Source organism: Scyliorhinus torazame, chromosome 28, assembly GCF_047496885.1.
Source record: "Scyliorhinus torazame isolate Kashiwa2021f chromosome 28, sScyTor2.1, whole genome shotgun sequence".
NCBI classification, from domain to species: Eukaryota; Metazoa; Chordata; class Chondrichthyes; order Carcharhiniformes; family Scyliorhinidae; genus Scyliorhinus; species Scyliorhinus torazame.
This window is the reverse complement of record NC_092734.1, coordinates 33,555,868-33,569,565: the sequence shown is the minus strand read 5'-3', so window position 1 is coordinate 33,569,565 and position 13,698 is coordinate 33,555,868. Positions and strand designations below refer to the sequence as shown.

General features: G+C 62.8%; 1 protein-coding gene across 1 annotated transcript in view; it reads right to left on the bottom strand.

The window, feature by feature from the left end:
* The window catches only part of washc2c (WASH complex subunit 2C), a 135,114-nt gene that overhangs the window by 46,892 nt on the left and 74,524 nt on the right, over window positions 1-13,698 (bottom strand). Inside the window, exon 20 of the mRNA XM_072491838.1 lies at window positions 10,539-10,655. Coding sequence (XP_072347939.1) covers window positions 10,539-10,655 — 117 coding nt within the window. The remainder of the gene's footprint in view (window positions 1-10,538; window positions 10,656-13,698) is intronic.

The following is a 13,698-nucleotide window of genomic DNA, read 5'->3' as shown; positions in this document are numbered from 1 at the left end:
GCGAGCGCCCACGAGAGCGAGAAAGAGCGAGCGCCCGAGAGAGCGAGAGAGAGCGAGCGCCCGAGAGAGCGAGAAAGAGCGAGCGCCCGCGAGAGCGAGAGAGAGCGAGCGCCCGAGCGAGCGAGAGCGAGAAAGAGCGAGCGCCCGAGAGAGCGAGAGAGAGCGAGCGCCCGAGAGAGCGAGAGAGAGCGAGCGCCCGAGAGAGCGAGAGAGAGCGAGCGCCCGAGCGAGCGAGAGCGAGAAAGAGCGAGCGCCCGAGAGAGCGAGAAAGAGCGAGCGCCCGAGAGAGCGAGAAAGAGCGAGCGCCCGAGAGAGCGAGAAAGAGCGAGCGCCCGAGAGAGCGAGAAAGAGCGAGCGCCCGCGAGAGCGAGAAAGAGCGAGCGCCCGAGAGAGCGAGAAAGAGCGAGCGCCCGAGAGAGCGAGCGCCCGAGAGAGCGAGAGAGAGCGAGCGCCCGAGAGAGCGAGCGCTCGAGAGAGCGAGAAAGAGCGAGCGCCCGAGAGAGCGAGCGCCCGAGAGAGCGAGAGAGAGCGAGCGCCCGCGAGAGAGAGCGAGCGCCCGTGAGAGCGAGAGAGAGCGAGCGCCCGAGAGAGCGAGAAAGAGCGAGCGCCCGAGAGAAAGAGCGAGCGCCCGAGAGAGCGAGCGCCCGAGAGAGAGAAAGAGCGAGCGCCCGAGAGAGCGAGCGCCCGAGAGAGCAAGAGAGAGCGAGCGCCCGAGAGAGCGAGAAAGGGCGAGCGCCGGAGAGAGCGAGAGAGAGCGAGAGAGAGAGCGAGAGAGAGAGCGAGAGAGAGAGCGAGAGAGAGAGCGAGCGCCCGAGAGAAAGAGCGAGCGCCCGAGAGAGCGAGAGAGAGCGAGCGCCCGAGAGAGCGAGAGAGAGCGAGCGCCCGAGAGAGCGAGAGAGAGCGAGCGCCCGAGAGAGCGAGAGAGAGCGAGCGCCCGAGAGAGCGAGAGAGAGCGAGCGCCCGAGAGAGCGAGAGAGAGCGAGCGCCCGAGAGAGCGAGAGAGAGCGAGCGCCCGAGAGAGCGAGAGAGAGCGAGCGCCCGAGAGAGCGAGAGAGAGCGAGCGCCCGAGAGAGCGAGAGAGAGCGAGAGAGCGAGAGAGAGCGAGCGCCCGAGAGAGCGAGAGAGAGCGAGCGCCCGAGAGAGCGAGAGCGAGCGAGCGCCCGAGAGAGCGAGAGCGAGCGAGCGCCCGAGAGAGCGAGAGCGAGCGAGCGCCCGAGAGAGCGAGAGCGAGCGAGCGCCCGAGAGAGCGAGAGCGAGCGAGCGCCCGAGAGAGCGAGAGCGAGCGAGCGCCCGAGAGAGCGAGAGCGAGCGAGCGCCCGAGAGAGCGAGAGAGAGCGAGCGCCCGAGAGAGCGAGAGCGAGCGAGCGCCCGAGAGAGCGAGAGAGAGCGAGCGCCCGAGAGAGCGAGAGCGAGCGAGCGAGCGCCCGAGAGAGCGAGAGAGAGCGAGCGCCCGAGAGAGCGAGAGAGAGCGAGCGCCCGAGAGAGCGAGCGCCCGAGAGAGCGAGAGAGCGAGCGCCCGAGAGAGAGAAAGAGCGAGCGCCCGAGAGAGCGAGAGAGAGCGAGCGCCCGAGAGAGCGAGAGAGAGCGAGCGCCCGAGAGAGCGAGAGCGAGCGAGCGCCCGAGAGAGCGAGAGCGAGCGAGCGCCCGAGAGAGCGAGAGAGAGCGAGCGCCCGAGAGAGCGAGAGAGCGAGCGCCCGAGAGAGCGAGAGAGAGCGAGCGCCCGAGAGAGCGAGCGCCCGAGAGAGCGAGAGAGAGCGAGCGCCCGAGAGAGCGAGAGAGAGCGAGCGCCCGAGCGAGCGAGAGCGAGAGAGAGCGAGCGCCCGAGAGAGCGAGCGCCCGAGAGAGCGAGAGAGAGCGAGCGCCCGAGAGAGCGAGAGAGAGCGAGCGCCCGAGAGAGCGAGAAAGAGCGAGCGCCCGCGAGAGCGAGAGAGAGCGAGCGCCCGAGAGAGCGAGAAAGAGCGAGCGCCCGAGAGAGCGAGAGAGAGCGAGCGCCCGAGAGAGCGAGAGAGAGCGAGCGCCCGAGAGAGCGAGAGAGAGCGAGCGCCCGAGAGAGCGAGCGCCCGAGAGAGCGAGAGAGAGCGAGCGCCCGAGAGAGCGAGAGAGAGCGAGCGCCCGAGAGAGCGAGAGAGAGCGAGCGCCCGAGCGAGCGAGAGCGAGAAAGAGTGAGCGCCCGAGAGAGCGAGAGAGAGCGAGCGCCCGAGAGAGCGAGCGCCCGAGAGAGCGAGCGCCCGAGAGAGCGAGCGCCCGAGAGAGCGAGCGCCCGAGAGAGCGAGCGCCCGAGAGAGCGAGCGCCCGAGAGAGCGAGCGCCCGAGAGAGCGAGCGCCCGAGAGAGCGAGAGAGAGCGAGCGCCCGAGAGAGCGAGAGAGAGCGAGCGCCCGAGCGAGCGAGAGCGAGAAAGAGCGAGCGCCCGAGAGAGCGAGAAAGAGCGAGCGCCCGAGAGAGCGAGAAAGAGCGAGCGCCCGCGAGAGCGAGAAAGAGCGAGCGCCCGAGAGAGCGAGCGCCCGAGAGAGCGAGAGAGAGCGAGCGCCCGAGAGAGCGAGCGCTCGAGAGAGCGAGAAAGAGCGAGCGCCCGAGAGAGCGAGCGCCCGAGAGAGCGAGAGAGAGCGAGAGAGAGCGAGCGCCCGCGAGAGAGAGCGAGCGCCCGCGAGAGAGAGCGAGCGCCCGAGAGAGCGAGAGAGAGCGAGCGCCCGAGAGAGCGAGAAAGAGCGAGCGCCCGAGAGAGCGAGCGCCCGAGAGAAAGAGCGAGCGCCCGAGAGAAAGAGCGAGCGCCCGAGAGAGCGAGCGCCCGAGAGAGAGAAAGAGCGAGCGCCCGAGAGAGCGAGCGCCCGAGAGAGCGAGAGAGAGCGAGCGCCCGAGAGAGCGAGAGAGAGAGCGAGCGCCCGAGAGAAAGAGCGAGCGCCCGAGAGAGCGAGAGAGAGCGAGCGCCCGAGAGAGCGAGAGAGAGCGAGCGCCCGAGAGAGCGAGAGAGAGCGAGCGCCCGAGAGAGCGAGAGAGAGCGAGCGCCCGAGAGAGCGAGAGAGAGCGCCCGAGAGAGCGAGAGAGAGCGAGCGCCCGAGAGAGCGAGAGAGAGCGAGCGCCCGAGAGAGCGAGAGAGAGCGAGAGAGCGAGAGAGAGCGAGCGCCCGAGAGAGCGAGAGAGAGCGAGCGCCCGAGAGAGCGAGAGCGAGCGAGCGCCCGAGAGAGCGAGAGCGAGCGAGCGCCCGAGAGAGCGAGAGCGAGCGAGCGCCCGAGAGAGCGAGAGCGAGCGAGCGCCCGAGAGAGCGAGAGCGAGCGAGCGCCCGAGAGAGCGAGAGCGAGCGAGCGCCCGAGAGAGCGAGAGCGAGCGAGCGCCCGAGAGAGCGAGAGCGAGCGAGCGCCCGAGAGAGCGAGAGAGAGCGAGCGCCCGAGAGAGCGAGAGAGAGCGAGCGCCCGAGAGAGCGAGAGAGAGCGAGCGCCCGAGAGAGCGAGAGAGGGCGAGCGCCCGAGAGAGCGAGAGAGGGCGAGCGCCCGAGAGAGCGAGAGAGAGCGAGCGCCCGAGAGAGCGAGCGCCCGAGAGAGCGAGAGAGAGCGAGCGCCCGAGAGAGCGAGAGCGAGCGAGCGCCCGAGAGAGCGAGAGCGAGCGAGCGCCCGAGAGAGCGAGAGCGAGCGAGCGCCCGAGAGAGCGAGAGCGAGCGAGCGCCCGAGAGAGCGAGAGCGAGCGAGCGCCCGAGAGAGCGAGAGCGAGCGAGCGCCCGAGAGAGCGAGAGAGAGCGAGCGCCCGAGAGAGCGAGCGCCCGAGAGAGCGAGCGCCCGAGAGAGAGAAAGAGCGAGCGCCCGAGAGAGAGAAAGAGCGAGCGCCCGAGAGAAAGAGCGAGCGCCCGAGAGAGCGAGAGAGAGCGAGCGCCCGAGAGAGCGAGAGAGAGCGAGCGCCCGAGAGAGCGAGAGAGAGCGAGCGCCCGAGAGAGCGAGAGAGAGCGAGCGCCCGAGAGAGCGAGAGAGAGCGAGCGCCCGAGAGAGCGAGAGCGAGCGAGCGCCCGAGAGAGCGAGAGAGAGCGAGCGCCCGAGAGAGCGAGAGAGAGCGAGCGCCCGAGAGAGCGAGCGCCCGAGAGAGCGAGAGAGAGCGAGCGCCCGAGAGAGCGAGAAAGAGCGAGCGCCCGAGCGAGAGAGAGCGAGCGCCGGAGAGAGAGAGAGCGAGCGCCCGAGAGAGAGCGAGCGCCCGAGAGAGAGCGAGCGCCCGAGGGAGAAAGAGCGAGCGCCCGAGAGAGCGAGAAAGAGCGAGCGCCCGCGAGAGCGAGAAAGAGCGAGCGCCCGAGAGAGCGAGCGCCCGAGAGAGCGAGAGAGAGCGAGCGCCGGAGAGAGCGAGAGAGAGCGAGCGCCCGAGAGAGCGAGAAAGAGCGAGCGCCCACGAGAGCGAGAAAGAGCGAGCGCCCGAGAGAGCGAGAGAGAGCGAGCGCCCGAGAGAGCGAGAAAGAGCGAGCGCCCGCGAGAGCGAGAGAGAGCGAGCGCCCGAGAGAGCGAGAGAGAGCGAGCGCCCGAGAGAGCGAGAGAGAGCGAGCGCCCGAGAGAGAGAGAGAGAGCGAGCGCCCGAGAGAGCGAGAGAGAGCGAGCGCCCGAGAGAGCGAGAGAGAGCGAGGGCCCGAGAGAGCGAGAGAGAGCGAGCGCCCGAGAGAGCGAGAGAGAGCGAGCGCCCGAGCGAGCGAGAGCGAGAAAGAGCGAGCGCCCGAGAGAGCGAGAGAGAGCGAGCGCCCGAGAGAGCGAGAGAGAGCGAGCGCCCGAGAGAGCGAGAGAGAGCGAGCGCCCGAGAGAGCGAGAGAGAGCGAGCGCCCGAGCGAGCGAGAGCGAGAAAGAGCGAGCGCCCGAGAGAGCGAGAAAGAGCGAGCGCCCGAGAGAGCGAGAAAGAGCGAGCGCCCGAGAGAGCGAGAAAGAGCGAGCGCCCGAGAGAGCGAGAAAGAGCGAGCGCCCGAGAGAGCGAGAGCGAGCGAGCGCCCGAGCGAGCGAGAGCGAGAGCGAGCGAGCGCCCGAGAGAGCGAGAGAGAGCGAGCGCCCGAGCGAGCGAGAGCGAGAAAGAGCGAGCGCCCGAGAGAGCGAGAGAGAGCGAGCGCCCGAGCGAGCGAGAGCGAGAAAGAGCGAGCGCCCGAGAGAGCGAGCGCCCGAGAGAGCGAGAGAGCGCGAGCGCCCGAGAGAGCGAGAAAGAGCGAGCGCCCGAGAGAGCGAGAAAGAGCGAGCGCCCGAGAGAGCGAGAAAGAGCGAGCGCCCGAGAGAGCGAGAGAGAGCGAGAGAGCGAGAGAGAGCGAGCGCCCGAGAGAGCGAGAGCGAGCGAGCGCCCGAGAGAGCGAGAGCGAGCGAGCGCCCGAGAGAGCGAGAGCGAGCGAGCGCCCGAGAGAGCGAGAGCGAGCGAGCGCCCGAGAGAGCGAGAGCGAGCGAGCGCCCGAGAGAGCGAGAGCGAGCGAGCGCCCGAGAGAGCGAGAGCGAGCGAGCGCCCGAGAGAGCGAGAGAGAGCGAGCGCCCGAGAGAGCGAGAGAGAGCGAGCGCCCGAGAGAGCGAGAGAGAGCGAGCGCCCGAGAGAGCGAGAGAGAGCGAGCGCCCGAGAGGAGAGCGAGCGCAAGCCGAGAGAGCGCAGAGAGAGCGAGCGCCCGAGAGAGCGAGAGAGAGCGAGCGCCCGAGAGAGCGAGAGCGAGCGAGCGCCCGAGAGAGCGCGAGAGAGCGAAGCGCCCGAGAGAGCGAGGAGAGAGCGAGCGCCCGAGAGAGCGAGAGAGAGCGAGCGCCCCGAGAGAGCGAGAGAGAGCGAGCGCCCGAGAGAGCGAGAGCGAGCGAGCGCCGAGAGAGCGAGAGAGAGCGAGCGCCCGAGAGAGCGAGCGCCAGAGCGAGCGCCCGAGAGAGCGAGAGAGAGCGAGCGCCCGAGAGAAGCGAGCGCCCGAGAGAGCGAGAGAGAGCGAGCGCCCGAGAGAGCGCGCCGAGGAGAGAGCGAGCGCCCGAGAGAGCGAGAGCGAGCGAGCGCCCGAGAGAGAGAGAGCGAGCGCCCGAGAGCGAGAGAGCGAGCGCCGAGAGAGAGCGAGCGCCCGAGGGAGAGAGAGCGAGCGCCGAGCGAGAGCGAGAAGAGCGAGCGCCCGAGAGAGCGAGAAGAGAGCGAGCGGAGCCGAGAGAGAGAGCGAGCGCCCGAGAGAGCGAGAGAGAGCGAGCGCCGGAGAGAGCGAGAGAGAGCGAGCGCCCGAGAGAGCGAGAAAGAGCGAGCGCCCACGAGAGCGAGAAAGAGCGAGCGCCCGAGAGAGCGAGAGAGAGCGAGCGCCCGAGAGAGCGAGAGAGAGCGAGCGCCCGAGAGAGCGAGAAAGAGCGAGCGCCCGCGAGAGCGAGAGAGAGCGAGCGCCCGAGAGAGCGAGAGAGAGCGAGCGCCCGAGAGAGCGAGAGAGAGCGAGCGCCCGAGAGAGAGAGAGAGAGCGAGCGCCCGAGAGAGCGAGAGAGAGCGAGCGCCCGAGAGAGCGAGAGAGAGCGAGCGCCCGAGAGAGCGAGAGAGAGCGAGTGCCCGAGAGAGCGAGAGAGAGCGAGCGCCCGAGAGAGCGAGAGAGAGCGAGCGCCCGAGCGAGCGAGAGCGAGAAAGAGCGAGCGCCCGAGAGAGCGAGAGAGAGCGAGCGCCCGAGAGAGCGAGCGCCCGAGAGAGCGAGAGAGAGCGAGCGCCCGAGAGAGCGAGAAAGAGCGAGCGCCCGAGAGAGCGAGAAAGAGCGAGCGCCCGAGAGAGCGAGAAAGAGCGAGCGCCCGAGAGAGCGAGAAAGAGCGAGCGCCCGAGCGAGCGAGAGCGAGAGCGAGCGAGCGCCCGAGAGAGCGAGAGAGAGCGAGCGCCCGAGCGAGCGAGAGCGAGAAAGAGCGAGCGCCCGAGAGAGCGAGAGAGAGCGAGCGCCCGAGCGAGCGAGAGCGAGAAAGAGCGAGCGCCCGAGAGAGCGAGCGCCCGAGAGAGCGAGAGAGCGCGAGCGCCCGAGAGAGCGAGAAAGAGCGAGCGCCCGAGAGAGCGAGAAAGAGCGAGCGCCCGAGAGAGCGAGAAAGAGCGAGCGCCCGAGAGAGCGAGAAAGAGCGAGCGCCCGAGAGAGCGAGAAAGAGCGAGCGCCCGAGAGAGCGAGAAAGAGCGAGCGCCCGAGAGAGCGAGAGAGAGCGAGCGCCCGAGAGAGCGAGAGAGCGAGCGCCCGAGAGAGCGAGAGAGAGCGAGCGCCCGAGAGAGCGAGCGCCCGAGAGAGCGAGAGAGCGAGCGCCCGAGAGAGCGAGAGAGAGCGAGCGCCCGAGAGAGCGAGAAAGAGCGAGCGCCCGAGAGAGCGAGTGCCCGAGAGAGCGAGCGCCCGAGAGAGAGAGAAAGAGCGAGTGCCCGAGAGAGCGAGAAAGAGCGAGCGCCCGAGAGAGCGAGAAAGAGCGAGCGCCCGCGAGAGCGAGAACGAGCGAGCGCCCGAGCGAGAGAGAGCGAGCGCCCAAGAGAGAGAGCGCCCGAGAAAGAGCGAGCGCCCGAGAAAGAGCGAGCGCCCGAGAAAGCGAGAGAGAGCGAGAGAGCGAGAGAGAGAGAGCGCCCGAGAGAGCGAGAGAGAGCGAGCGCCCGAGAGAGCGAGAGAGAGCGAGCGCCCGAGAGAGCGAGAGAGAGCGAGCGCCCGAGAGAGCGAGAGAGAGCGAGCGCCCGAGAGAGCGAGCGCCCGAGAGAGCGAGCGCCCGAGAGAGCGAGCGCCCGAGAGAGCGAGCGCCCGAGAGAGCGAGAGAGAGCGAGCGCCCGAGAGAGCGAGAGAGAGCGAGCGCCCGAGAGAGCGAGAGAGAGCGAGCGCCCGAGAGAGCGAGAGAGAGCGAGCGCCCGAGAGAGCGAGAGAGAGCGAGCGCCCGAGAGAGAGCGAGCGCCCGTGAGAGCGAGAGAGAGCGAGCGCCCGAGAGAGCGAGAGAGAGCGAGCGCCCGAGAGAGCGAGCGCCCGAGAGAGCGAGAGAGAGCGAGCGCCCGAGCGAGAGAGAGCGAGCGCCCGAGAGAGCGAGAAAGAGCGAGCGCGCGAGAGAGCGAGAGAGAGCGAGCGCCCGAGAGAGCGAGAGAGAGCGAGCGCCCGAGAGAGCGAGCGCCCGAGAGAGCGAGAGAGAGCGAGCGCCCGAGAGAGCGAGAAAGAGCGAGCGCCCGAGAGAGCGAGAAAGAGCGAGCGCCCGAGAGAGCGAGAAAGAGCGAGCGCCCGAGAGAGCGAGAGAGAGCGAGCGCCCGAGAGAGCGAGAGAGAGCGAGCGCCGGAGAGAGAGAGAGCGAGCGCCCGAGAGAGCGAGCACCCGAGAGAGCGAGAGAGAGCGAGCGCCCGAGAGAGCGAGAGAGAGCGAGCGCCCGAGAGAGCGAGAAAGAGCGAGCGCCCGAGAGAGCGAGAAAGAGCGAGCGCCCGAGAGAGCGAGAAAGAGCGAGCGCCCGAGAGAGCGAGAGAGAGCGAGCGCCCGAGAGAGCGAGAGAGAGCGAGCGCCGGAGAGAGAGAGAGCGAGCGCCCGAGAGAGCGAGCGCCCGAGAGAGCGAGAGAGAGCGAGAGAGAGCGAGCGCCCGAGAGAGCGAGAGAGAGCGAGCGCCCGAGAGAGCGAGAAAGAGCGAGCGCCCGAGAGAGCGAGAAAGAGCGAGCGCCCGAGAGAGCGAGAGAGAGCGAGCGCCCGAGAGAGCGAGAGAGAGCGAGTGCCCGAGCGAGAGAGAGCGAGCGCCCGAGCGAGAGAGAAAGAGCGAGCGCCCGAGCGAGAGAGAAAGAGCGAGCGCCCGAGCGAGAGAGAGCGAGCGCCCGAGCGAGAGAGAAAGAGCGAGCGCCCGAGAGAGCGAGAGAGAGCGAGTGCCCGAGCGAGAAAGGGCGAGAGAGAGCGAGCGAGAGAGAGCGAGAGAGAGAGAGCGCCCGAGCGAGAGAGAAAGAGCGAGCGCCCGCGAGAGCGAGCGCCCGAGAGAGCGAGAGAGAGCGAGCGCCCGAGAGAGCGAGAGAGAGCGAGAGAGAGAGAGCGCCCGAGAGAGCGAGCGCCCGAGAGAGAGAGAAAGAGCGAGCGCCCGAGAGAGCGAGAGAGAGCGAGCGCCCGAGAGAGCGAGAGAGCGAGCGCCCGAGCGAGAGAGAAAGAGCGAGCGCCCGAGAGAGCGAGAGAGAGCGAGTGCCCGAGAGAGCGAGAAAGAGCGAGCGCCCGAGAGAGCGAGAGAGCGAGCGCCCGAGATAGAGCGAGCGCCCGAGCGAGAGAGAAAGAGCGAGCGCCCGAGCGAGAGAGAGCGAGCGCCCGAGAGCGAGCGCCCGAGCGAGAGAGAAAGAGCGAGCGCCCGAGAGAGCGAGCGCCCGAGCGAGAGAGAGCGAGCGCCCGAGAGAGCGAGAGAGAGCGAGCGCCCGAGAGAGCGAGATAGAGCGAGCGCCCGAGAGAGCGAGAAAGACCGAGCGCCCGAGAGAGCGAGAGAGACCGAGCGCCCGAGAGAGCGAGAGAGAGCGAGCGCCCGAGAGAGCGAGAGAGAGCGAGCGCCCGAGCGAGAAAGAAAGAGCGAGCGCCCGAGAGAGAAAGAGCGAGCGCCCGAGAGAGAGAGCGCCCGAGCGAGAGAGAAAGAGCGAGCGCCCGAGAGAGAGAGAAAGAGCGAGCGCCCGAGAGAGTGAGAAAGAGCGAGCGCCCGAGAGAGAGAGAAAGAGCGAGCGCCCGAGCGAGAGAGAAAGAGCGAGCGCCCGAGCGAGAGAGAAAGAGCGAGCGCCCGAGCGAGAGAGAAAGAGCGAGCGCCCGAGCGAGAGAGAAAGAGCGAGCGCCCGAGCGAGAGAGAAAGAGCGAGCGCCCGAGCGAGAGAGAAAGAGCGAGCGCCCGAGCGAGAGAGAAAGAGCGAGCGCCCGAGAGAGAGAGAAAGAGCGAGCGCCCGAGAGAGAGAGAAAGAGCGAGCGCCCGAGAGAGAGAGAAAGAGCGAACGCCCGAGAGAGAGAAAGAGCGAGCGCCCGAGAGAGAGAAAGAGCGAGCGCCCGAGAGAGAGAAAGAGCGAGCGCCCGAGAGAGAGAAAGAGCGAGCACCCGAGAGAGAGAGAAAGAGCGAGTGCCCGAGAGAGAGAGAAAGAGCGAGCGCCCGAGAGAGAGAGAGAAAAAGCGAGCACCGGAGAGAGAGAGAGAAAGAGCGAGCGCCCAAGAGAGAGAGAGAAAGAGCGAGCGCCCGAGAGAGAGAGAGAAAGAGCGAACGCCGGAGAGAGAGAGAAAGAGCGAGCGCCGGAGAGAGAGAGAGCGAGCGCCCGAGAGAGAGAGAGAAAGAGCGAGCGCCCGAGAGAGAGAGAAAGAGCGAGCGCCGGAGAGAGAGAGAAAGAGCGAGCGCCGGAGAGAGAGAGAGCGAGCGCCCGAGAGAGAGAGAGAGAGCGAGCGCCCGAGAGAGAGAGAGAGCGAGCGCCCGAGAGAGAGAGAGAAAGAGCGAGCGCCGGAGAGAGAGAGAAAGAGCGAGCGCCGGAGAGAGAGAAAGAGCGAGCGCCGGAGAGAGAGAGAGCGAGCGCTGGAGATTGGGTTGAAAGGTGGAGGGGAGGGGGGTGTGGGATGGACTTGAGTCAAGGAACCTCCCTGAAGCGACAACACCAGTGTGTTGGGAAAGCATTCAGGAAAGTTAGTTGTGCGTAATTTTCCACAAATTCCTTACCTGCTCATCACTGTCGAACAACGCAGTGGATTTCGATTCGCTGGTTGGAGGTTTAGTTTGTGGAGGTTTCTTTCCCACAGCCGGATCCTTCGTAAGAGAAGAACTGAAGAGATCGCCCTATAAAACCCAGCAAAAAACAGGAGGTGACAGCGGATCAAAAAAAAAAACCCTTCAACACACCCATACATACTCCAACCTTCCACATGCAGACCCACCAGGATTTCACTGTGCACAAGAACTTTCTAAACCCCAGGGAATACAATCCTCCTTGACGTGATCTTGCCTCGTAATTTAACCCTCGAGGGATGATTCTGTTAAATCCACACTACACTCCAAATAAATTTGAAGGTGAGTAACCCAGGATTGCTCCCATTAATCCCGTGGAGCTGAAGCATGGCTTCTTATCCCCTTGCATCAATAACCTCGAGGTATAAAGACCAGCAACAATTAGACTTTTTGAGTAAATTATCATGAGCAGGTACAGAAAGTAATGGTCTATTTACCTGGATCTAGAAGATCCACTATGTAGAAAGTTCAAAGTTCTATCCTTTTTAGGTCCAATGTATTTGGCTTCATTGAAATCCATTTTTCCAAGTTTCGCTCAATCACTTAACTCTATTTCTTTGTAACGTTACATGCCCATCTACACTAGCTAATAAATAGCAAATACCAGAGGCCCCCACAGAGATCATTGCTCAAAGCCACTTGGTCACATCCAGCCAGTCAAAATGTCCCTAATGACTCTGACTCCACCACCTCCTCTGGCAGTGCATTCCACACACCCACCACTCTCGATGTAAAGAACCTACCTCTGACATCTCCCCTACACCTTCCTCCAGTCACTTAAAATTATGTTCCCTCGTGACAGCTACTTCCACCCTGGGGAAAATCTCTGGCTATCCACGCCTCTTATCACCTTAAACACCTCTATCAAGTCACCTCTGTGTCTTCTTCGCTCCAGTGAGAAAAGCCTGAGCTCCTCAACCTTTCTACATAAGACATGCCCTCCAGTCCAGGCAGCATCCTGGTAAATCTCCTCTGTACCCTCTCAAAAGCATCCACATCCTTCCTATAATGAGACGGCCAGAACTGGGCACAATATTCCAAGTGTGGTCTAACTAGAGTTTTATAAAGCGCAGCAAAACCTCGCAGCTCTTAAACTCAATCCCCCTGTTAATGAAAGCCAACACACCATACGCCTTCTTAACAACCCTATCAACCTGGGTGGCAACTTTGAGGGATCCATGTATATGGAACCTAAGATCCCTCTGTTCCTCCACACTTCCCTGAATCCTGTATTAACCCTGTATTCAGCATTCAAATTCGACCTTCCAAAATGAATCTCTTCACATTTATCAAGGTTGAATTCCATCTGCCACTTCTCAGCCCAGCTCTGCATCCTGTCAATGTCCTGTTGTAACCTGCAACAACCCTCAACACTATCTACAACTCCACCGACCTTCGTGTCATCGGCAAACTTATTAACCCACTCTTCCACTTACTCATCCAAGTCATTTATAAAAACCACAAAGAGCAGAGGTCCCAGAACAGATCCTTGCGGGACACCACTGGTCACCGACCTCCAGGCGGAATACTTTCCATCCACTACCACTCGCTATCTTCTTTCGGCCAGACAATTCTGTATCCAGACAACCAAATTTCCCTATATCCCATGCCCCCTAACTTTCTGAATGAGCCTATCATGGGGAACCTTATCAAATGCCTTACTGAAATCCATATACACCACATCCACTGCCCGACCTTCATCAATGTGTCTCGTCACATCCTCAAAAAATTCAATGAGGCTTGTGAGGCATGGCCTGCCCCTCACAAAGCCATGTTGACTATCTTTAATCAAACTATGTTTTTCGAAATAATCATAAATCCTATCTCTCAGAATCCTTTCCAGTATTTTGTCCCGGGACTGTTCGTTGCTCCTAAGGCACATGTCCCCTTTCTTGGGTATGGACACCAGAACTGGAAACAGTTCTCAAAGTGTGCTCTCACCAAGGACCTAAGTAGAGTAAGACATTTTTATTGCTGTACTAGAGTTGCTTTTTAATAAAGGCTAACAAAACATTTGCTGTCTCATTTGTTTGTTGTAACTGCACGATTAATGTTGAAGGACTCCCAGGTCCATCGGAATACCAGCAATTTATAGTCTGGTTCAGGGCATGCAAGGCATTTCTAAGTTGACAAGATATAGGAGCAGAATTAGGCCATTTGGCCCATCGAGCCTGCTCCACCATTCAATCATGGCTGATCTCATCCTGGCCTCAACTCCACCGTCCTGCCCGCTCTCCATAACCCTTCAACCCATTACTAATTAAAAATCTGTCTAACTCCTCCTTAAATTTATCCACTGTCCCAGCATCCACCGCACTGTGGTAGCAAATTCCACAGATTCACAACCCTTTGGGAGAAGTAGTTTCTCCTCAAATCTGTTTTAAATTTGCTATCTCTTACCCTGAGACTATGACTTCCCGTTTTAGAATGCCCCGACGAGAGGAAGCATCTGCTCCATGTCTACTTATCCATAACTTTCAGCATCTTGCATACCTCAATTAGATCTCCTCTCATTCCTTCTAAACTCTAGACAGTATCGGCCTAAACTGTTCAATCTCTCCTCATAAGACAAACCCCTCATCTCTGGAATCAACCTAGTGAACCTCCTCTGAACTGCCTCCAATGTCACTACATCTTTCCTCAAATCAGGGGACCAAAACTGTGCACAGTACTCCAGGTGCAGCCTTACCGATGCCTTGTATCGTTGCAGCAACACTTCCTTACCTTTGTACTCTATTCCTTTTGTTATAAATACCAACATTCCATTTGCTTTCCTTATTATCTGCTGTACCTGCAGGCTACCTTTCTGTGACTCATGCACAACAACACCCAGATCCCTCTGCATCGGAGCACCCCAAAATCTCTCCCCGTTTCGATAATAAGTTCCATTTTTCCGACCTAAATGCATGACCTCACACTTATCCACATTAAACTCCATCTGCCACATTTTGGCCCACTCTCCTAGCCTACCTCCATCCATTTGTAAGGTTCTTGTTCCCTCATTGCAGCTTGCTGTCCCACCTATTTTAGTGTCGTTTGGGAACACATCGGTCTTCCAGGAGCAAGGGACCACGGATGAATACCTTATTAATGA